Here is a 22,580-nt window from a genome sequence, read left to right as displayed (position 1 = left end):
ATAGAAATAACTATCTTTGGTTGAACTGGTATGACTGCTAAGATCTGTCAAAAATAACTTTCTGAGGTCTCTTACTAAATGCAAAGATTATGCTCTAATTTGTGGGACAAGAATCCAAATGATTTGCAGTACACTCGATTTCAACTCCTTTCATGTGAATACCTGAATTTTCAAAAGAGTCATAATTGTATTGATGTAAAGCCTTTGAAAGCTGGCCATTCAAGAATGTATTAAATGCAAAATAATCAGTCAAGAGTCAAGCTGTTGTTCATGTAATTAGGACAGATAGAATATGACTGTGCATCCCTTGTATTTTTGATGTAGAGTAGATTAGTAGTCTATTTGTCTGCTTGATGGATTGTTTTGTTCTTTACAGGTTTATGAGACAGAAAGAATGATATATTTGGTAACAGAGTACGCAAGTGGCGGAGAAATATTTGGTGAGTAAAACCTTCATGCAAAGACATTGTTCTCTATTTTAGTTGATTTTTATATAACCATGTATCTGTAGCTTTTCTTGTATCATGACATGTGTAATGGTGTTATTGATGAAGAATTGTGATATATTCTTATATATAGTCATGATAATTTCATAAACAAAAGAATATTAATATGGCTATGGTTCTTGGCCCTTGCAAATTGTAAAGCACTGTAACTATTATTAATATTTGGGAGGTCTATTTCTTCTTCTGTGAATATTTCACAATTTTACAGTACATCGGAAACCCAAAAAATTAATGTCTATTTTTCAGATCACCTGGTGGCCCATGGATGGATGGAAGAAAAGGAAGCCAGAAAAAAGTTTAAACAGATTTTAACTGCTGTTCACTACTGCCACAAGAATAACATTGTACATAGAGACCTGAAGGCAGAGAATCTTCTCTTAGATGCCAACCTAAATATCAAGCTAGCTGGTAAGTTTGGTATCTATATACATGTATACATTTAAGATAATGATAATTTTATCCATATTCATCCTCTTAGGGCTGGCCAGACAGAACAACAGATCTGTACCTATGCCAACTAGACTGGCAAACTGAACACTGATTTCTGGTACCAAAATTTTGATTTCTGGTAGACTGCAAATTTTGACCAAACAGGGAATGTTCCTGTTCCTTCTGATGAAAACAAAAACACACAAAATTTCAAGGAAAAGGAGAATTTTCAAGTATATTGTTTAAGTCTATACACTAGGTATTTCATTTTTGGACTACTCTGCATGGCAACTGAAGTATGTATCACATTGTGGACAATTTTAGAACAACAGTCTACTTCAATCTGTATTATAGATACATGCTTTTTTTTTCTAAATATTATATAACTGCAGAACATTTTCTCTCCTTTTTTATGGTGACCTCTTCAGATTGAAGCCTACTTTGTTTCATTATTATTTTATGACTTGTGTACTTAATAAGGACATCAGATCGTAATCATCATAAAACAAGCAATTTAACAGCTATAAAACAGAGCGCCCGGGCAATTACTAAAATGTTAATGAGTTCATCTCAGATGTATCTGGGAGATGATGGCATAGAAAAATGATCAGATTACATGACACTGTACATGTACAAACTTTCAGAATAAATGCAAAAGGATTAAAGTTAGGGGTGAATACTAGGAAGACTGTTTCCCTGTTAGACTAATGCCATGTAATTTTTATTATCGATGTCTTCTTTCTGGCAACTATTTAAATTGCCTTCTTCAGAAGGTCTATGGAATTACTTGGCTTTAGTGAGGGAGACTGTGAATTTAACAGCATTACTCTTGAAGGCATAGTTCGATGTTCATGATTTTTGGCAGGCAGGTTACCATTGGGGAGACCAATGTCAAGTGCAAAAAGGAGCTTCGTGGGGGGGAAGGGTCCCTACATCACTGCAGTGGACCTTTTGTGTTTGTCGCTTGTTTAAATTTCAATGGATCTGTATTAATCTGAGGCATCTCAACTGGGCTCTTCTCTGTCATAAAATCAGATGTTAACCACACATGCATATGGTGAAGACATACCATTTGTTATTTTATCTGAACAGGCCTCTCTGTTTCTTTGTCTTTTATATATAGAATATTGTGTCATCATTTGGCCATATTTTATTATGCCAAGCATTCTGAAATGTTCTTAGTTTTAGTTGTAGTAGTAGATTCCCCCACGCATGGTCTTTTTTCATCTTCTTTAGTGTCCAAAAGGAAATAGAAAAATGCAATAATCCGGCCATAAGTCATACATACGTTCTGGAAGGTTCTGAGGTGGGGATTAGTTTTGGTATTAGTAGGTCATTGACCCCATATATAACCTTTCTGCTACAGTGTATAAAAGGAATATCGCGATCCGGTATTATAAGACACACTTATGTTGGGTTAAGTTGTTTGTTCGCACGGTAGATTGTTGACCCCCACACATGTAGGAAGCTTAGAGGTTGTTAAAATTGTCTTCCCTTTGATGATTACGGCTCCATTTTTATTCTGGAATAGAAAATGTGATTTGCCTAGCCTCAAGGCAAACTAGCCGTATCCAGCTCTTTATAGATCTACACCTCATGTAATTTTTGTATTCGCTTGTACATGCCTAAGATAGAACTTTGGAATCTGTGTGTCTGTCTGTCTGTGCATGTGTCTGTTTCTGTATATTCATGGTAAACTTAAGATTTAGGCCTTTATGGATTTGTGATGATATTTGGTATGTGGGTAGGTCTTAGGCCTCCTGGTGGCTGACCTTGGTACTTCAGCTTTGTATCTTTTGTCTTGGATATGCTAATTTGCTATGGTTTAAATTTTTTTGGTAGCAGATAGTTTTTTGTGTCTGTGGTGTAGGTTTGTTTTGGAACTGCAGGTGAGTTTCCACTATAATGTTTCACAAAGTGAATAAGTCCAGAACAGAGCAATGGATTTTCATGATTTTTGGTATGAAGATAAATAAGACAGTGATGCAAACCATGCAAATGAGGTTTAATTTACATCATTAATTAGGAATTCTTACTAGTGTTTTGCACAATAGGACTATACTGTATATACGATGTATAGTATTATTACATGAAATGTTTATAACCTGCAACAGTTGGAACAGATCTGAATCCTTGTTCTAAAAAGCAATTCAGCTGACCAAGTATGTAATGTAGGTATGGAACCACACGACATGTTTGTAGATCCGAACAATGCTTACAAATCAACACTTCCGTCTTTCCGGGAATTGAGGTAACACAATCCAGCGTCTTTAGTTTCAAACACACCGCAGGACTTTGTAAATTCTGCTTCTGAAATAGGTAAAAGTGGAGAGACAACGTGTGGCCTTGGGCCCACAGATGATTGTGTTCATCCAATCTCCTCCCCGCAAACCAACTTAGGCTAATGTTTCGCTGCAAAGTGAAATAACCCAAGGGAAGACTCGCACAAGACCTGTGCAAGCACAGGGGAGCCAGGGTGCTGAGTGATCGCAAACAGCACGTGATTCATGGGTAGATGATTACCACCTCAGTCAGACAAACAGCACGTCGTTGGTGCGCAGATTCCCGGCTCAGGTTGATGTCTGGGAGGGTGTTGACACAGGCTCCCCTGTCTGTCTGCGTCCACATTACAGTGTCTACACACACAGACCAGACCTGCCATGGCCCTTGACCTTCCAAATAAACTCGGGAATTGAGACGTCAAGATTTGGATAGGTCGCTGTATTCTGTCTAGAACCACGGTACAGAAGTAAGAACTTCAGCAGTGGAGCATGCCAAGTTGAAGTGTGCAGTGCTTTTACAGTTGGTGTTGGAATTGAAACAATGTCAGCACCAATGCTACCGAGTACCCTAAACCAGCATGAGAACTTAGTTTTAGCATTTGGGAAGTCAGAACACAACTTTGCTAGTGAGCACCTTCAATTTCATTTTAGCCAGGCACGGACACACACACATATCTAAATTAGAAGAAAATGTTTTGCTTAATTAGTGAATACTAGTTCTTCTCAGTTTTTCACTGGAATCCCTTAGATTTGATTCCACCAATATTCAGCCCTTGCAGGGACATGATTAACGTTACATGATACATATACACTATGATACATGTATTGATATAATAATGCCCTCCATTTCTGCAGGCAATTTTACACTGTAAAGATTCTGACAGCCCCTTTCATGCCCTTATGCTTAAATCTTAATGATTATAATAAATATACATAAAATCTAAAAATAAATATAGTACATATTTGAACATTTCCCTTGTATAAACTGACCATGTTGCATTTTGTTGTTCCTCTTGCAGACTTTGGCTTTAGTAATCACTTCACTCCAGGCCATCCGTTAAAAACGTGGTGCGGCAGTCCTCCGTACGCGGCGCCCGAGCTGTTCGAGGGCAAGGAATACATGGGTCCTGAAGTGGACATCTGGGTAGGACTGATAAGCACATAGTGCCGCATGTTACATGTTTATTGTTAACTGATAACTGAATTTTGTATACAATACAGTGTAGGGTAGTACCTAGCTTTGCTAGCACGTACATGAAAGCTATATAAAAAATTATGATATGCAGGTAGAATGTGTGGTCCAAATGTGATTGAAAATGAACACTTGTCACATCATCATGGATTGTCCAAAATGTAGTGATAAATTCACCTGTCTCTCCACCTCTACTTTTGATTACATACATTGTATAGTAGAAAACCTTATGGAAGCCCCTGTACTTTTGTCAATGAAATTGATATTTTTAGGAAAAGTCATTACTTTGTAAGTCATTAAGAGTGAGAGTTGTGAATAAAACTACCAGCAAATTAAATTAGAAAAATTTCCACAAAAAATCAGTTAGGAGAGGCTGCACTTTGCAGAAGTGGTGTGTAATGTTATCCTTAGGTGCTGAAAGGTTTGATGCCACTGTAGTCTGGCATTGGTGCCGTTACTGCCATGATGGTAATTACACACTAATTATGCCACTGATCTCTCTAAAGTCCCAACCCAGCTATATATACAGATCCAGCATCAATCCAGCATCACACACAAGCTTCGCAAGGAAGGCCATCTAATTACAATAAGGCCTAGCAAAAAAAAATGTGTTTCCTGTTTCAGTCCTGAAAAAATTAGTGTCGGTAGGTAGGGATTATCTTTTTTGTTTTAGGCTTCAGTGATATCTATATAGGGGTCCAACTTATACAATGCAGTTTAACAAAGTAAAACTTGCATGAGGACACTTTTATTTTCAATGTCAATGTTAGAAAACAAAAATATTGTTTTGTTACTCAGGTGTCAGATCATGGAGCTAGAAAAGATATATAATATAGGGTTGGCAGATTTTTCTAGGATCGGTCAGGAAACAGGAAACACAACAGTTTTTTTCCTAGGCCTGAACACTAATGCGATGCCTGTTGATTGATTCTTGTTTCTGGCTTACAGAGTCTAGGGGTGGTGTTGTACGTCTTAGTGTGTGGAGCCCTTCCATTTGATGGGAGCACGCTGCAGAATCTCAGGGCAAGGGTGCTGGCCGGGAAATTCCGCATTCCTTTCTTCATGTCAACAGGTGGGTGTTCTGTCATGTTCTGACAACTTGAGGAATATCTTAAAAAGCTTGGAAAAGACTAAGAGTCTTGTCTTTGTCAAAATCAAGTCATTGTTTCTCAAATTTTATTAGGTCGAAAATATGAGGCTGTGATGTTCTTGTTACACAAGCACAATCTTCTGACCTGCCAACATTTTATTAAGTTGAACTTGTCAGCTGCCAGAGTGTGTAAAGCATCCTGGTACTGAAATGTGACAGATGAGAAAATAATGCTTGTGCCAGAAAAAGTTTTCTCTTGTGCCACACTGTATACGTAGCATGGCCATAGTCTAGTGGTAGTGGTATGGACCCAGCCTTTAGATCCAGAGATTGGGAGTTCCAATCGCAGCTGTCACCCATCTGACATGCACACATGGATGGAGTTGAATGTTAAGCATTGGGCCACTGTTAATTGTGTTCTCTGACACAGTGAACCTGAAAGTGTTATATAAAATAATTGTACATATCACCTCTCTGTTACACCATGGCCAGTGAAAGATTAACTCTTGAGTGAGTTAAATAAATCTGGTTCAAGATCACTGCCTAATCACCAGTGCTCCCCTCCCCCTTTTTCAGAATGTGAGAAACTAATAAAGGGTATGCTGGTTCTGGACCCTAAGAAGAGACTGACAGTCCAGCAGATCTGTAAGCATGAGTGGATGGTGATGGACGAGCCTGACCCGGAGTTTAAGAGACTAATCCACAACTACAGTGACGAGGAGCCGGAGCCCAACAGCGAGTACATCAGTGCACAGGTGCTGCAACACCTCAGTAACCTGAACATCGACAGGGAACTGGTGCTTCAGGTGGGACACTCCATACATGTATCATTCTCCATTTAATTTGTATTTATTTTACCAGTACTGTAGATCTGTATGGTCAAAGAAGAAGAACAGTAGATCACACTCAGGTCTGTTCTTCAGATGTCCCTGGGCAAATACACTTGTTTCATACACAAGAAATAAAACAAATTTTTTTCTTATGTAGACATAAGTTTTCTTACTTTTCTGTGGAGTTGGTAAAGTGCATTTTTAACCCCTTTTGTACAATAGGTCAACCTGCCTCAGCATTTCCCTTGAGTCAGTATATTTTGGTATTTTCTGAAACCTTTTTGTACATAGTATTTACATGATTCAAACATGCTTGTTTACATCCCTCCCCCAGTCGGTAAAGAACAAGCGTTATGACGACCACAGTGCAATCTACCACCTTCTGTACGACAAGTTCAAAAAGAACCCCAAACTGATGCAGAAGGCAAGCCTGCTGACGGACCCCGCGCTCCTGACGCAGTACAACAACACGGCAATGTCCCTGCCACAGCAGCTGTACGAGGACAGCAGCGTGGGACAGCTGACTGTGCCGGGAGCCAACCTCCCACACATGCAGATCAACAGCCACCATCGACAGGTTGGGGCTACATTTTTAAAAATATTTATTACAAGACATGACTCAAGTTTTTTCAACTTTTTGCCGCCATCAACGCAGACAAACGCATGAATGAACAGACATGCTCATTTATGTTGTAACATGATGTTTTCTATGATATCTGTATCACTATAAGCCTTCATTTCCCTGGCAGGTTGATATCGCAGGAGAGGGAGACCAGATGGAGAGTGACACAGAAGAGCCGTCACCGGAGGCACTGGCCAGATACCTGTCCATGAGAAGACATACCCTGGGTGTGGCAGATCCAAGGTACTCTTTCAACATCCCAAGTCTGTGTATCTGTGGCTGCACCAAAATGCCTTAGTTTGAACTTTAATTCTGCTTAGTTGTTGTATAATTGGCTTAAGATCCTTTGTTTTTTCCAGACTTGAAGTAAATAGAATAAATGTAGGAAAATTCTAACTGCAGTACCAAGGTCAATTACCAGGGGCCCAAAGTCAACCAACACAATCCTCTATAACCCAACTACTGGTACCCACCTGCCAAGTATCATCGCATTCCGACTGACAGATCTTGAGATATACACCAAAACATCATCCAGACTGAAAACAGTACACACCATGTAAAAAGTCTTCTTGACACTAAATCTTTCCTCTTCCCCAGAACGGAGATCCCTGCGGAGCTGGCTGCCAAACTGAAGCAGCCCAACCCCACGCTGCCTCAGCAGCAGCAGGCGTTCACCCACGTGATTCCTAACGTCACGGTCGGCCAGACTGCCGTCCCCAACATTCCTCAGGCCCTGGCACAACCCAACCAAACTGTCCACTATAAGGTATGTGTACTGTTTAAAACTGGACGCACTGTAGATAAGTATTGTTGGAAAAGTTTGAAATTTTCTCAGTGTTATTGAATTCAAGTTTTTTGCATTGATCTCTCGTAGCCAGTAAAACAGAACAACACTGCAAACTCTTGACTTGTGCTGCGAAATTTTAACACAGCAGTTTAAGAAATTTACAATTATAACTTAAGCTGATCTTTCGCTGCCTGTCCTTTACAGTAAGATCCTACATGTACTTAACTGTAGTCTCTTGAAAACACACTAAAACCATCTCATTCCCTACATAATGTGTGATCATTCTGTTGCTGTTGTTGTTCAACCTTTTTTGTTCACTTGTTCACTAGACTGCTGTACCAAACATTCCGCAGGCTCTCAACCAAATGGTTCAATATCAGGTACATGTTACATTTGGCATTAATAATGTTGTCACGGTACAAAACAGTTACAATTGGTAGTTTCTCTCATCTCTATTTCATGTCCTCCTTCTGTAATATCAGAAAAAGTTTTGATTTCAATGGATTGTTAATAAGCACTACCATAAATCTAGAAATCCAGACTAACCCCCCCCCCCCAACCTTACCCTGTGTCACAGGACCAGAACCTGTTGCAGCTGCCTGACATCCGTGACATGCCGATGGGCAGGCGAGCGTCGGACGGAGGCGCCAACATCCAGCTGCACGCGCAGGCCTTACTGACCCTGCGAAACAGCCAGGAAGCCTTCCCTGTAAGTCTTATTCAGTATCAGTATTTTGTTGCACAATCTAGAATGCAACGCATCATAATAGTAACATGTGTTAGTCTATAGTATCATGTGTTCCCCAGAGAGTAATTCTGGAACCACTACTGATGGTAGTAAAATCGACAGCTAAACTGCATTGTTTGCTACTGTAAACAAGCAGGTTGATGAGTGTTCCGCAAGGAATTATCATGGGACCACTATTACTACTAAATGAAATAGACAATGATCTTCAATTTGCATTGTTTGCTGCTGTAAATGAGCAAGGGTGAGGCTGTACTTATGACTGTTCCACAAGGAAACTTTCTTGGACCACTACTGTAAGTGTCACAGTGAACTACTTTTACTTACATGTAGACGTAGACAGTAGTTTTCTATTTGCATTGCTTGCTGCTGTAAGTAAGAAAGAGTGCTGCTGTACTTCCAGGTGTCCCCCGGGCTTGTCCCACCTAAGATTACCCCGATGCCGATGTTGCAGCAGACCATCCCCATGATGCCTCACGAGGAGGACGACGATGAGGAGCCAGATCAAGAGGCAGTTAGAAGGTACAATCATGTGCATGCAGTCAAAAATATGGCAAAATATCTGTGGTCATGTGTTGCTTTTCTGAATTTCTGTGCTTAACATTACTTGTCGTTATTGCATTTTGAAACTTAAAGTTGATAGTCATGTCTGTTATACTATTTAAGTTAGGTTTGACTTTATCCGTTCAGTTAAGTTCTGGCTCCCTTGTTGACAGATACCTGATGAACCGTGGGAAGCGGCACACGCTGGCTGTCCCTGACGCTGTGCCCGTGGAGCTGCAGGACAAGCTGGCCCAGAGGCCGCTCAAGCCCCGCGGCGGTCTGCTGGCCCCGCCACACAGATCCAGTATGTGTGGATTTCTTTCTTTTGTCTTGTGGGAATTGTTCTAAGGACAAACAGATGTTCACTATCACAGTCATATTCACTTTTGGAAGATTGAAAAATTTGTGGAAGATAGCAAAATTTGACCACAAATTATAAGGCTTGCCCCAGAGGCATCGTCAAAAATGCTACCTTTATAGGAGCGCCATACTGTAATTGTGTCCTGCTTTAGTTGATGGCAAAACATCATAAGTAAATGAATTAGTGACAAATTCTCAGATATTAAAAGTTAACAGAATTTGATCACGCTGCTATACAAAATGTATGTTTTTCATGATTCAGCTCCTGTTTGATTTTGAGGGATATTTCTGTTGAAGTCATGTATGGCTTTTCTATGTTTATTGTGATGATTGTTGTTGACACTTCCTCCTGTTTGACTGCTGCTGTGTATTGTACAATTTTAGGTGGCAGAGATAGTTACAAGGACGTCCACTCGTTGCACCTCCCGAGTGAACGGTACTCCCCCGTGAGAAGAGCGTCGGACGGCGCGGCCAGTCTGCACGCGTTCAGGGCGCATTTCGAGAAACTGTCCAGCCAGGGCAGCGTCAGTTCACAGAAAAGCAGCCTGAAACAGCTGCAACAGGTGTGTTGACTCAGCTGTGGTATTTTCTTTTTATCATTGGACATTAAGTACACTATTTAGTTTGCTGAAGTACAACATGTAGGATTATTATGAAAAGAAACTTTTCTCCTTTGACAATGGCTGCTGCTGTTAAAAGCTTGCTTCAGAATAAGTTCTACCAACACAGATTGATGAACGTTCAAGAACGTTTAGGTAGAATATCTCATTGCAAACCACAGACACATACAGAGTTAGATGGAACTGAACAATGTCTTTATCAGTACATTATGTATGCAAATCCTTGTGCTATATCTTATCATAATGTTTGAAATGGGATGTCCACTTTTTTTAGTAACTTAATGCATGATATTGCATTGTTTTCTTTAACAAACTAATAATAAAGCTTAGAGAAACATTGATTACCTGTTCTAGATATTAAGTAAACTCAATTAGGTAGGCATGGCCCGACAAGTCATGTATACACCTGAACTCCTCTGAAGCCAACACGTACTATATTCTGACCTTGATTGCAGGAGTATCAGCAGCTGCAGCAGCAGGTGGGCAAGAGTTCACGGCAGCAGCACCCGCAGATCGCCCAGCTGCAGAACAGCCGTCCGTCCCCCCAGCCCTCCCCTCCCCTGTCTGCCTCCCCCACCCTACAGCAGCAGCAGCAGGCACAGGTTCACACATGTTACTCAACAACTTTAAAGTCTGGCTCTGTAAAGCCCTTTACACGTACATGTACAACCTGCAATTTTTTTAACAGTTACTGTCCAGGGCTCGAAATACTTTTGTTTTCATTGTATTACATCCACTGCTCTGCATAAAAATAGATTTGATTAAGTATGTATCAACGTACAAACAGTTAAGAAACCATGGAATTCTTTATCTTGCATTTCACAAGTGGTAACAACTCAAATCATCAATACACCAAGCAAAAAACACTTGCACACTCCACATGCAGGTGGTTTTTTTCAAGCCCTGCTGTAACAGTCGTAGATTTGGGAAAGGTGAATTTCAAAGGTGTGTACTAGTTGTAGTCAGCCTTGTCTTCTTATGTTCTGGTAGTAGGAAAGCGCATGCAATATGTCGTCCAACCTAAGAAGTAGAGAGACTAGTCTTGCATGGTTGGGAAAAAAACAGTAGGATTTTGGTCATGCCTGTTTATTTGGATTGTTTACCTCAGGAAATGCATCCCAGCCATCTGACTCAGCATCTCCAGAGACTGAATTTGCAGAGACAGTGCAACAGTCCTCCTGCCTTCCAGCACCTGCAGGTATGCCATGCCCCCCTCCCCCTTTTCTCACTCTGTGTGTTGCAATTTACATTTGTGAGGAAGACAGATGCTTTTGCTCTTGCATAATATATACATTGAACTCTATCTTTCTGTCTGTCATTGAAAAACAGCTGTCGTAGTTTTCATTTGTTACAAAGAGTTTTGAAGAACCTTGAAGATAAATTTTTATGTCCTTTCCAGCAACAGAACAGAAACAGCCCCCCTCCCACCTTCCCCACCACTTCCCACGCCCTGCGCCAGGGCCTGACAGACTCTCCCACAAACCAGCTCCACACTAACCCCTTCATGAAGACTGGTGCTGCCAGATCCCCCATGGACGCCCCCCAAGTGTACTTCCCCGAGTCCCCAAACCCCTTCACCAAGCGGGAAGGTGTCTCCAACTTCCCCCAGTTCACCCAGACCACGGGGGTCCCTCTCAGCTCACCCAGCGGCTACCGGCTCCAGAAGCCACCTGCGCTCCAGACGAAGCCAATCCCAGAGGTTAGTGCCCCTGGCCTTGCCTCGTTTGTTTTTATTTGTGCTCTCCTTGTCATTAATTTGCTTGTTTGTTGGTTGGTTGGTTGACACTGATAATTCCTGTTGGGAAGGTAGGCATACAGAAATAAGACATGTATCGTTTCCTCTCGTTCCCCCTCCAGTTCTTATTATCGTGGAAAGTCTTTGTTTGCTATTCTCTTCTCTTGTATGTTTAACTTAACAACTTATGTACCTGTATTTGATGTTGAACATAGCTCTGGCCTTTTGAAACTTAAGTCAAGCAACTACAAGCCATTCTTGTGAGCAATTGTACCCCCCAAATACATGTACATGTATCACAGTCCTTGTTGTACCAACGCATATTCAAATACCTGAAAACTGCCCGTTGAACAGAGTCAGGCGTGAAATTAGTGTGAAATTTGTTTGTATATATGTGCCTGCCTACCTCCCCAGCACCACATCACTGTGGATGCTCACAATCGCTCTGTGTACTCACGGGTGCGTCCGTGTACGTGGAAGTAAAGCACTGTGACCCACGATATCCGTGTGTGATCTGTGCTCGATCTACAGTGTGGTGCGATATTTTCTATATGGCATGTTGTCTTCACTACTGAGTCTTTCTGCACCTTCAGTCTACCACACTGCATGTCTTCCTCCCGTCGGTCTAGCTGACTGCTGTGTGTCATTATTGCTAGATAATTTATACAAGTGTAGACGAGGACGAGGAACCCCGGAAACAGGGCGAGGAGCTGGAAGCTTCGCTTCCCCACCGTCTAGCACCTTCTTTGAAGGCATGTGTGCAATAGGAAGTATCTTTCTTAAGTATCTCTCTTCACCTTACTGACTCACTATACCTACTCGTGTAGACTTCCCTTTATAGTTACGTAGGCCTGAGCCTAACATGTCTGTAAAACCCACCCCATGTGGACTAAACCTTAACTTCTATACTGGGCCCAGGGAAGTAAGGTTGTTAACTGTGGTGTCTCCATTGTCTCTGTGTTGTGGTACTCATTGTTGAATGGAAGGATCTGGAAGGGGTTACTGTGACTCTCATCTTTCACTTGTCCGGTCATATCCTTTCTATATGTCCATAATTGTACTGAGTGTGTACCTCTTGGAAACTGGAAGTAAAATGCCTTTGAAATTGTTAGGGCGTTTTTGATTTGAAAACCGTTCTATTTATCTGGCATGTAAAAGATAGCCACCAGAACTGAGAGCAAAGGATTATTTATCAAAAATACATCAGCAAAAAGTTTTGAAGGGAAAATATTGGCCATTCAACAGTTTTTGAAGGGAAAATATTGGATGTCCCATTAATATAGTTTTTAAAGGGAAAATATTGGCCATTGAATATTTCCTCAAGGAACAGTATTGGCTATTCAATACTTTTTTGAGGGAAAACTTTGGCTGTTTAATCTTTGAAGGGAAAATATTGGCTGTACAATAGTTTTTCAATTGACTTGAATGTGGGTGACTGAAACGAAACCCCTCATGTCATCACATCAGTTAGATGGCTTCATCTGACTGACTCCTGCTACCAACTAATAACTTGGTAATACTGATGATGTTCAAATTCCATCATGCATGATCTTCCATCGACTTTGGCCATCCTTTTCTTATCTTCAAGTGACTTACAGATTGAACTATTTGCCATTGGTACTATATCCAAGATTGTCTGGTGCATTGGCTACAAGTGATGTGAGCTGTGTTCTATTCCTGATTTGAATCCCCTGTACATCCCAGTCCTGTATTCCAAAATCTTTTCTTTCTGTCATCTATTTGTCAAGGAATAAAATACATTTTTATTTAGGAGATGGCCTTAACCTTGGACATTGTAGGTTATTATGTTATAATTTGCGCAGAATGTATATTTTGTTACTTTGTCTGACATCCCCGTCACAATTTAAAATCATCATGTTATAAACCCTTCCTGAGCCTTCCATCATGTGGTGTTTTCATTGTGGCTACCATGTATGTCATTCCATTCAAGAGCATTCAAACAAACTTTTTTTGGCAAAGCCTCAGTGGCAGAGCCTTATTTTTCAAGATTGTACTTTGGAAATGTGTTGAAAATAATTGCTGTTTTTTGTTTTTTGTTTTGGTCTGCGTCTTTTTTAGTACTCTATGCAGCATGCTTTTCCTTACTTTCTATGTTTTGTGTAGGCTGCTGTTACAGTAAAAGCGTTCATTGAATTCCTTTTTAGAGGAGAAGATCATGATCAGCAGCTAGTGTTTGAATGCTCTGAACATGCCCTGCTTTTTATGGTGTCTGTGAAAGGTGAATGGTGTTGGCAGACTTCTGTCTTGCCTTTCAGGCGTTCTCTCAATTTTGCCACTTTTCTGATTCTGTCTGATGTTTTAGGAGCAAGGATCACCACAGGACTCCCCTGTGCACCAGCTGGACTATCAGGAGGCGTTTTCGCAGGCAGAGCAGCGGAATGACAGCCACGGGCAGCTGGCCCATGACAGCTACCTGTTGCAGGAACAGCAGAGAGTGGACAGCCAGGGCAGCTTTGACGGGTGTGATGGGGAGCCCCCGCGCCCCAGCAGTGCTCCGTCTGTCACCGTACCGCAACAACAGCAGATATTCGACTTCACCCCGCAGCAGTTTGTTGGAAATAACAGTTCCATGATGGACGGCACGTTCCCCCTCACTTTCTCTCCCTCAGTAATGACGTCAACCGTGGACACAACAACCCAGCAGACTGCAGCTGGTTACCAGCATGCGTTTCCCCAGGCGATGGGGTTCGCAACATTTCAGCCCAGCTACGCTCCGACGGTGCAAAATGTGCAGATGAACTTCCAACCCATCCTGCAGAGGACTTGGCCATTTCCGCAACCCGAGATGCAAAACCCGCAGCGGCTGAATTTCTATGGACCAAATCAGGGGGTGTTGTTAAACCAGTTAGGCCCTTCACCGAACGTTGCAGGGTTGAACGCCATATCTGCATTAGTGGATGATTTGTCGGTTGGTATGGGACGACAGCGACCACGGTCTGCCGTGACGTCAGAGACGCTCAGTAGGTTTCAAGTCCCTGGCAGTCCCTACAATCCAACGAACTTGGCAAGCATTCCGTCAAACTCAGAAATGGAGGGTTACCTGTCAGATGGTGCCGGTCACGACACGGGAATGATATCTAATACGATACCGTATACAAACGCTTCCTCTATGGACAATACGCCGCTGCGGCCCGCCAGGAACCACCGCAGACACCACACAGTACAGTCAGGTCAGGACGCTCGCCTCCAACAGAGCCAGATGCTGCAGAGAGCACAAAACAACCACGGAACAATATTCACAGTCAACTCACAGAGCTCCTCTAGTAACCCTGGACTGAATCACGGAGAGGCGACCATGCACTCACAAACCTTGCTCGTGAAGACTCCCTCGGATTTGGCAAACTTTGTGACCACGTCCCCCAGCGTGTCGACCATGACTAGTATGAACATCCAGGGTGGTGGAGTGGGAGAGTCTCTACCTCAGAGTCACAAGATCCCCCCCTCCGTCAAAATGACGTCTGAGAAGAATGTCGGGGAGATTGTGCAGGAGGTGAAGAGGATGCTGGACAATAAGGGGCCATCGGTGATGTACACGCACCAGGACTGCCTGTTTGAGCTGGAGAAGGAAGGGGTGAGGATGGAGATGGTGGTGTGTCGGGTCAACTTGGGGCTGAACGGACTGTGTGTCAAGAGACTCGCAGGCGACACCCAGCAGTATAAACAGTTATGTCACGAGCTGCTGACGGGCATCAACCTCTGAGTTGTGTAGTAGGACGGGAAAGAGCGGAGGCTGGTAGAACTTTTGTATTACCAGACTAGAATGTCATAGTAACCAGCTAGGAAGCTTTTTTCCTCCGTCAGTACAATGTATTATTGGAGAAAGTACTCAGCATGTTTGACAGGGTTTGTTAGATGTTGATGGATATTTTTAAAGAGAAAAGTAGAATGGAAGGAAAGGTAGACAGAGTGACAGTTGGGGAATGCAGCGACCTTGAATAATGTTCAACGGTTTGTTGGGACCATTCAATGACAAGCAGAAGAGTTAAAAAGAGAAATACGAAGAGAAAAGATAACTCCCAAATCTGTTGCCAAGAGAAATCTTGTAAAATGTACAGTGAGTGTAAATTGTAAATTTTCTGGTTTTGTATGATATATATAGAGAGCCTGCTAAGTTTGCTGTGGGAAGTGATGTGTAGGTATCCAGCTATATTCTCATCCCATGTGACCGAAAGTTCTGTATAGAAATCTCATAACTCACACATAGAAGTAAGACAAGGAAAAAGATTCAAACTGATGTAACTCTATAAGAATTATCCAGCTAACAAGAAGGCTTAACGATATTCACCATGTAACAGTCCAGATACTCTCACCACAGTGCCATTGCAGACAAGTGCCTCAAACGAAAAAACCAAGTCAATAATAAAGACAAAAAACATAAAGTAAGGGGGCAAGCTTTCTGTTACGCCAGATTGGTCACTAGATGTCATTTAAATACTTTTGAGTGGACCAGGAGCTGTCAGATAGATATGAAAATACACTGGGTAACTGTAATGTAATTAATAAGGCTTTTGAAATCTTTAATTAAATTAATATTGATGTACATTAAGCAGTTAGGTCCTTGGTGCGTGCCAGTGTGTGCTGCAGTGTACGTACATTGATGGCCAGTTTTGATACATGACAGCTGGTGCCCACAACTCAAGCAATACCATTGCACATGTCATATTTCTCAGATGAACCCAAGTTATGATAGAAGAGATGGGTTCATCTTGACTCTGTACTCCCCCCCCCTCCCCTCCAAAGCTGCTTAAAGAAACCAATGTGATGGGTGCTGTACTTTCTATGTGTAGATAGGGTTGTTGGGTCTTGTGGGATAAGTGACTATTGAGATAACTATTTTTGTGATGCCTCAGTGTAGTGGTAAAAGAAACTAGCATCGGGAAAAGGAAAACCTACCATTGTAAGACTCTATGTTGGTAAGTGCAGAAATAACAAATATCAGTGTCAGTGTGTGTGGCACAGTACACCTAGAAGGTCTTCCCCTAGTTTTACATTTGGGCCTTTCAGTTCATTCAAATTATCAATATTTAATAAAAAAAAAGAGGCTACTAGTTAGAGATCCAGCCAACTTCCTTCACGTTAAATTCAACGGTCAATAGAAATTTGCCAACAGTAACCATTTGGCTACCATCAAAAGTTATACTAATTAAGAAACAAATTGGATGAAAAAAGGGGAGGATTGTTAACATAGTTGTATTGTGTCACCACAATGTCTGAACTGAGTTTTGAGCCCTGTTCTTCATATCTCAATGTTTATTTGAAATATTATGTGGACCAGACTGTCCTATTCTTTTGTACATTCTTGCAAAATAGTGAACCCATGTGTCTACCAGGACTGAGTACTTGTTGTGAGACAGGATGCAACTGTTTTTTGTTGTTCCCGTTGGTTGTTTATTTGGTTATAACGGTTGGAAAAATGTGTGCTCAGTGACTATCGTGTAGTAGCCATTCTCACAATGATGTTTCTTACAAGTTATCGGTCGAGTGTATCAGTTGTTGTAAGATAACTTTCTAACAAGAACTATTTGTCAGAAACCAGTTTACACAACGTAACGTAACACTAGAGCGGGAAGGAAACTAAGACAGATGTGCAACAATGTCACGATTGTAAACAACAAGGTATCAGACACATGTAGGACATGTTGGCTGTTATTTCTGTGGCTATTTTGTTACACATATCCGCTTCATGGATAGTCCTACATACAGTATGTAGTATATGGCCACACGGGTGCTGGTTCCTGTTATACTTACAACGTCATGTTACAACGTCAAGTTAGTGCCCTCTGTGAGATTGTACTGTGGGTTTGGCTCCAGGTCCTGTAACGTGCCCCCAACCATGCAAACGTGCCCCTTACCGCCTGTCTTCTGTACAGGGCTAACTATGTACAGCACCTCTGTAGTCTCTTCACACATACAGATCCAGGAATAGTCGACTCCCAGCTAGATAACCAAGTCCACAAGATGGATGCCATATTTTTATGTTTTGTACATTGTACTTGTATTTATATATGACTCACGTGAGACTAAAACATCTGACTATAGTAATTGGAAAGAAAGATGTTTCGTTTTTTTCCTTTTTATTTGCTAATTTATGCATCAGTACATTCAGTGTTTTTATGTCGACTGTACTTTTGGTTCATGTAACATTAACGTTCTGTGTTGTGAATTGGCTGGTAGGTATATTTTGGTGCATCAGGTGAGGTATGCAGAAATTCTTTCACGGCTTTACACATGGTAAAATAAAATAAAATAAGATAAAAGGTTAGATGTCATAGATAGGATGCGTAACATTATGACATGGCGCGGGTGATCTTTGTCGAAACCTCTTTGTCTCAGCTTTGAGCGAAGTTCGGAAAAAAATGTAACAAATTCCCTGCTGAGGGTTATCTTTAAAATGTCTGTTTTACTCAACTAAAGGAACGAATGACTGAAACCAGCAGGTTCAAATAACTTTGTAGACCTTCGAATGGTCACTATGGCAAAGTTTTACAATGGTATTAACATTTCAGAATTGTTACACTTGAGTAGACATAGTACAAAACTTCAGCATCTGAAGAAAATGCAATACTTCAAGTTGACATAGTTTTTTTCAGGCAGCTGAGGCAAACGGGTTTCTAGAGAGCCCTTGTCAACACAGTCACATTGCCCTTTCTGTTGCAAAATACACAGTGGACAATTCCAACAACATCCCGGGATGTCTCCTTATTTTGAGTCGTTGTTGAGTCTGGTTGTGTGCCTGAGAATGAGTCTGAATGTGTTAACCGACATGTAGCATAATACACAGATATTCATTTTCACATGCTGTTACACCAACATGGAAATCAATGCACCGTGCAATTTCAGTGAATCGTACATGAAAGTGTTCTCAAACACCTACACTTGGGAGTTGGGACTAGAGACCTACTATCCCTCACAACTCTCACGTAGCCCCTATTAGATGTAAGCATGACTGACAGAAAAGGATACCAGGAAAATACATAAAACACAACACAATGGAATTTAAAAACATGCATTTATTTAAGTTTGAACTGTGCCATTGAAATGCTAGTCAAGGACACCAACTTGGTGGACAGCACTTGCCATGATCTGCACAAATTACAAAAGTTCATAAATAAGGTAGTACGTGTCGTCGCATATTTTGCTGCTACATACACCAAGCGAACAGAAGTGTTTCAAAATCGATTCATAAATAATTTTTATTGTGTTTTTTGTTCCTTGTAACTCTGACAGCCCCATTGTTTCTGGGATTCATTAAGTTCTAATGTTGTTTAAAATGGAGAGAAAACATGTCCTGGCGAAAGCTTGCACAGATCATCATGCACAGATACGTAACTGTTTTGTCATCAGTAATTCAAAAGCTCCGATCATAAGAAAATTCTGCTCATTTGTGGGACGGATGTTAAAATATTGATTACACCAGACATGTATACTGACATTGTCCCGTTGAGACTTAAGTAAAAAAACTATTTCAAATGTTCTGAACAGTCACCTCAAACAACCTATAAAAATCGGGAACTTCTGAAGTTGATGAGGCCAAATAAATGTCCAGTGTCATTAAACAATTGAATTTGGACATTCAGATCTACTTGCTGTGCTCGAGTCCTTTGTCTTTCTATTCCCTTTTCTCAGCAGGACTCGTCGTCTGCATCGTAGTCCACATTTGATGCATCATAGTCTACATCCGCAAGGTGTCGCTTGGCGCACGGCGAGACCTCGCTGTCGTCCTCCTCCCTCCGACGCTTCGGTCTGTGCAGACAGCCGTCCATGTAGATCAAGTCCACGGTCTCAGACCCTCCTGCCGTCTCACACCGCTGTTCCCCTCGGGTAGACCGCTTCACCACGGCTCTTCTCCGGCCGAAGGACACGGTTGGACGTTCGTTGGACGAAGTGTCCGGAATGACCACGTGGTTTCTGCTAGCAGGTTGGACCGCACGGATGGTCATTCTGGCCGTGCCTCTGCACCTGGCCGAACCGCTGGACTCGGATGTCGTCAGATCGGCTCCGGAGTCGTCCGAGTCGCTGTGTAGCGCCGGAGAAGCGGACAGACCCGGCAGGAGCTCTCTCCTCACAGACGACCTTTCGCCTCCAGCGAACCCAGGCGTCTGGGCGGTGTTGGCCATGGGTTGAAGCGGGTTGAACTTGACGTTACCCGCCGGCTTGCTGGGGAAGATGGACATCCGGGCGGTCTTTCTACCCTGGTAATGCTGCCACACCAGCCCCCTAGCGACCCGGTCGTTCAGTTCAAGCACGTATCTCAGCGTGTACGCCTCCATCCTCTCAGACTCTGTCACCCGTCTGACGGTAGATTGACGTGAATCACAGTGAAACTCAGCGACAACTCAGTGTCAAGATCAGCCGTTAACTCTGGACGGATCTGTAACAGAAAGTCATTACTGTCCACCTGATATCACTCTACGTTATTCACAACTTCAAACAGCGCAAAGAAAGGTGCCGGATAACAAAGATTGGGGGAAACTCGAGAGGACAAGTTAAAACAAACCTCTTTTTTCAAGATGGCCGACTTCAGTGTGGAAAAAGAACCAAAAGAACGCAGCGAACGTTCTATTTATCGTCACTTTATTACGCCATTCCATAACAACAACAACAACAACAACTAGGGAAAAGTGTTGTAGAACGGCTTGCAGACATCCTAAAGTTGTTTTGAAGAAACACTGTACCATATCATGGACACATATTCGGTAAACAACAAAAGTACTTCGATTCCCTGCATAACTTAGGTAGTTATGTGGTATTTCCTACCACAGTGAGTATGAAAGTGATATAGAAACGACTACTAGACTTTGGTTTCAGATTCTAAACGTTATTTGTGCTGCCGTTACAAACAGCCATCCGCTGCTGTACACTACGCCGTTGTCCTTGGTGCTGAAAACCATCTACTAGTATTCACAAACGTAACTGCTTCCCTTGTACACATATATCGTCACATGCGTTACAAGAATGGTGCTATTCACCCGAGGCTCTTCCATTTGTTATGCATATTGTTGTTTGTGTGTGAATGATATTAAGCACCAGAAACAGGAGTTTCTGTGTAAATTATAATAATTCTGATAATGCTATGATAAGGTATGTTATCTCGACTAGTACTTGTAAAATGGTAAGAAGTTATGCTTATATTTAACGCCAGATGGGTCTTTACATACACTAGAAGAATTTTCGATACTTGTTGATTTTTAAGTTGACAGTGAGTGGTGACAGTTGTACAAGAGGAGCAGTTTGATGTGAAAATTGGTGGTTTTCAGCACCAAGGACAGCCAATGTACAGCATCAGACGAATATTCATAACGATAGGACAAGTATGTTAAAGTTAAGAATCCGAAACCAGCCTTAAGAGTCGTTTCCATGTTACTGATACTGACTGTGGTAGGAGTTACTTCTTCAGGTATGCAGTGTTTTTTTTTGTTCACCGAAGATGTGTCCATGGTATCTTAGTAAATTCGAAGTCGATCAACTTCATTCAGTGTTTTCCCCAAACAACATCAGGATGTCTGCAAGCCGTTCTACAACGCTTTTCCCTAGTTGTTGTTGTTGTTGTTATGGAATGGCGTAATAAAGTGACGATAAATAGAATGTTCGCGGCGTTCGCTTGGTTCTTTTTCCACACTGAAGTCGGCCATCTTGAAAAAAGAGGTTTGTTTTAACTTGTCCTCTCGAGTTTCCTCCAATCTTTGTTATCCGGCACCTTTCTTTGCGCTGTTTGAAGTTGTGAATAACGTAGAGTGATATCAGGTGGACAGTAATGACTTTCTGTTACAGATCCGACCAGAGTTAACGGCTGATCTTGACACCGTGATTCACGTCAATCTACCGTCAGACGGGTGACAAAGCCTGAGAGGATGGAGGCGTACACGCTGAGATACGTGCTTGAACTGAACGACCGGGTCGCTAGGGGGCTGGTGTGGCAGCATTACCAGGGTAGAAAGACCGCCCGGATGTCCATCTTCCCCAGCAAGCCGGCGGGTAACGTCAAGTTCAACCCGCTTCAACCCATGGCCAACACCGCCCAGACGCCTGGGTTCGCTGGAGGCGAAAGGTCGTCTGTGAGGAGAGAGCTCCTGCCGGGTCTGTCCGCTTCTCCGGCGCTACACAGCGACTCGGACGACTCCGGAGCCGATCTGACGACATCCGAGTCCAGCGGTTCGGCCAGGTGCAGAGGCACGGCCAGAACTGACCATCCGTGCCGGTCCAACCTGCTAGCAGAAACCACGTGGTCATTCCGGACACTTCGTCCAACGAACGTCCAACCGTGTCCTTCGGCCGGAGAAGAGCCGTGGTGAAGCGGTCTACCCGAGGGGGACAGCGGTGTGAGACGGCAGGAGGGTCTGAGACCGTGGACTTGATCTACATGGACGGCTGTCTGCACAGACCGAAGCGTCGGAGGGAGGAGGACGACAGCGAGGTCTCGCCGTGCGCCAAGCGACACCTTGCGGATGTAGACTATGATGCATCAAATGTGGACTACGATGCAGACGACGAGTCCTGCTAAAGGGACGTTAAAATGGGACTAGAACTGATTGTCCACGTGTATTTGATATGAACCTGGCGGTAAGAATTTGCCCCAGAAAATTTGAGGGAATATTGAAATCTATTTATTATTTTTATAAGTTCCTGACAAAACTTTATCGGGACGCAGCCGTACAGAAGACAAAGCCGATGTCTCCAACAATTATTGCAAAAGTTTTTACATGCGTGACAATGAACTTGACAACTCTGGGTATAACTTTGAATTTACACATTCAACGGTGACTACAGTGTATAGTGCAATCTGCAACCCGGCCAACCTGACCAACCCACTTGTATAAA

General features: G+C 42.4%; 2 protein-coding genes and 1 pseudogene across 3 annotated transcripts in view; 2 read left to right on the top strand and 1 right to left on the bottom strand.

Moving 5' to 3' along the window:
* The window catches only part of LOC109474988 (serine/threonine-protein kinase SIK3-like), a 52,393-nt gene extending 33,952 nt beyond the window's left edge, over positions 1 to 18,441 (top strand). The window contains exons 3-20 of one of the 2 annotated variants that reach the window (XM_019775498.1): positions 377 to 440; positions 753 to 914; positions 4,237 to 4,361; positions 5,358 to 5,481; positions 6,076 to 6,305; positions 6,664 to 6,906; positions 7,079 to 7,194; positions 7,549 to 7,717; positions 8,068 to 8,118; positions 8,316 to 8,447; positions 8,887 to 9,005; positions 9,200 to 9,330; positions 9,771 to 9,949; positions 10,462 to 10,608; positions 11,115 to 11,204; positions 11,406 to 11,705; positions 12,398 to 12,493; positions 14,065 to 18,441. In XM_019775498.1, coding sequence (XP_019631057.1) covers positions 377 to 440; positions 753 to 914; positions 4,237 to 4,361; positions 5,358 to 5,481; positions 6,076 to 6,305; positions 6,664 to 6,906; positions 7,079 to 7,194; positions 7,549 to 7,717; positions 8,068 to 8,118; positions 8,316 to 8,447; positions 8,887 to 9,005; positions 9,200 to 9,330; positions 9,771 to 9,949; positions 10,462 to 10,608; positions 11,115 to 11,204; positions 11,406 to 11,705; positions 12,398 to 12,493; positions 14,065 to 15,462 — 3,876 coding nt within the window. In that variant the 3' untranslated portion in view covers positions 15,463 to 18,441. The remainder of the gene's footprint in view (positions 1 to 376; positions 441 to 752; positions 915 to 4,236; positions 4,362 to 5,357; positions 5,482 to 6,075; positions 6,306 to 6,663; positions 6,907 to 7,078; positions 7,195 to 7,548; positions 7,718 to 8,067; positions 8,119 to 8,315; positions 8,448 to 8,886; positions 9,006 to 9,199; positions 9,331 to 9,770; positions 9,950 to 10,461; positions 10,609 to 11,114; positions 11,205 to 11,405; positions 11,706 to 12,397; positions 12,494 to 14,064) is intronic. The other variant, XM_019775500.1, reaches the window with a different exon arrangement.
* A 443-nt stretch (positions 18,442 to 18,884) lies between these two features.
* On the bottom strand, positions 18,885 to 20,278 carry LOC109474897. Its single transcript, XM_019775370.1, has 2 exons — positions 20,260 to 20,278; positions 18,885 to 20,133 (listed from the first exon to the last, which is right to left on the bottom strand). Exon 2 carries the CDS (start codon positions 20,030 to 20,032, stop codon positions 19,385 to 19,387), a length of 648 nt encoding a protein of 215 aa, XP_019630929.1. The 5' UTR covers positions 20,033 to 20,133; positions 20,260 to 20,278; the 3' UTR covers positions 18,885 to 19,384.
* Positions 20,279 to 21,613: 1,335 nt separating this feature from the next.
* On the top strand, positions 21,614 to 22,466 carry LOC109474961 (annotated as a pseudogene).
* The last annotated feature ends 114 nt before the right edge of the window (positions 22,467 to 22,580 follow it).

This window comes from Branchiostoma belcheri, unplaced genomic scaffold, assembly GCF_001625305.1.
Source record: "Branchiostoma belcheri isolate BF01 breed outbred unplaced genomic scaffold, Haploidv18h27 scaffold32, whole genome shotgun sequence".
Lineage (NCBI taxonomy): Eukaryota > Metazoa > Chordata > Leptocardii > Amphioxiformes > Branchiostomatidae > Branchiostoma > Branchiostoma belcheri.
This window is presented reverse-complemented; position numbering and strand designations above follow the sequence as displayed.

Bases quoted from the DNA above. Each gene is read 5' to 3' on its own strand.
- LOC109474897 (XM_019775370.1), bottom strand. From the start codon at position 20,032: ATGGAGGCGTACACGCTGAGATACGTGCTTGAACTGAACGACCGGGTC.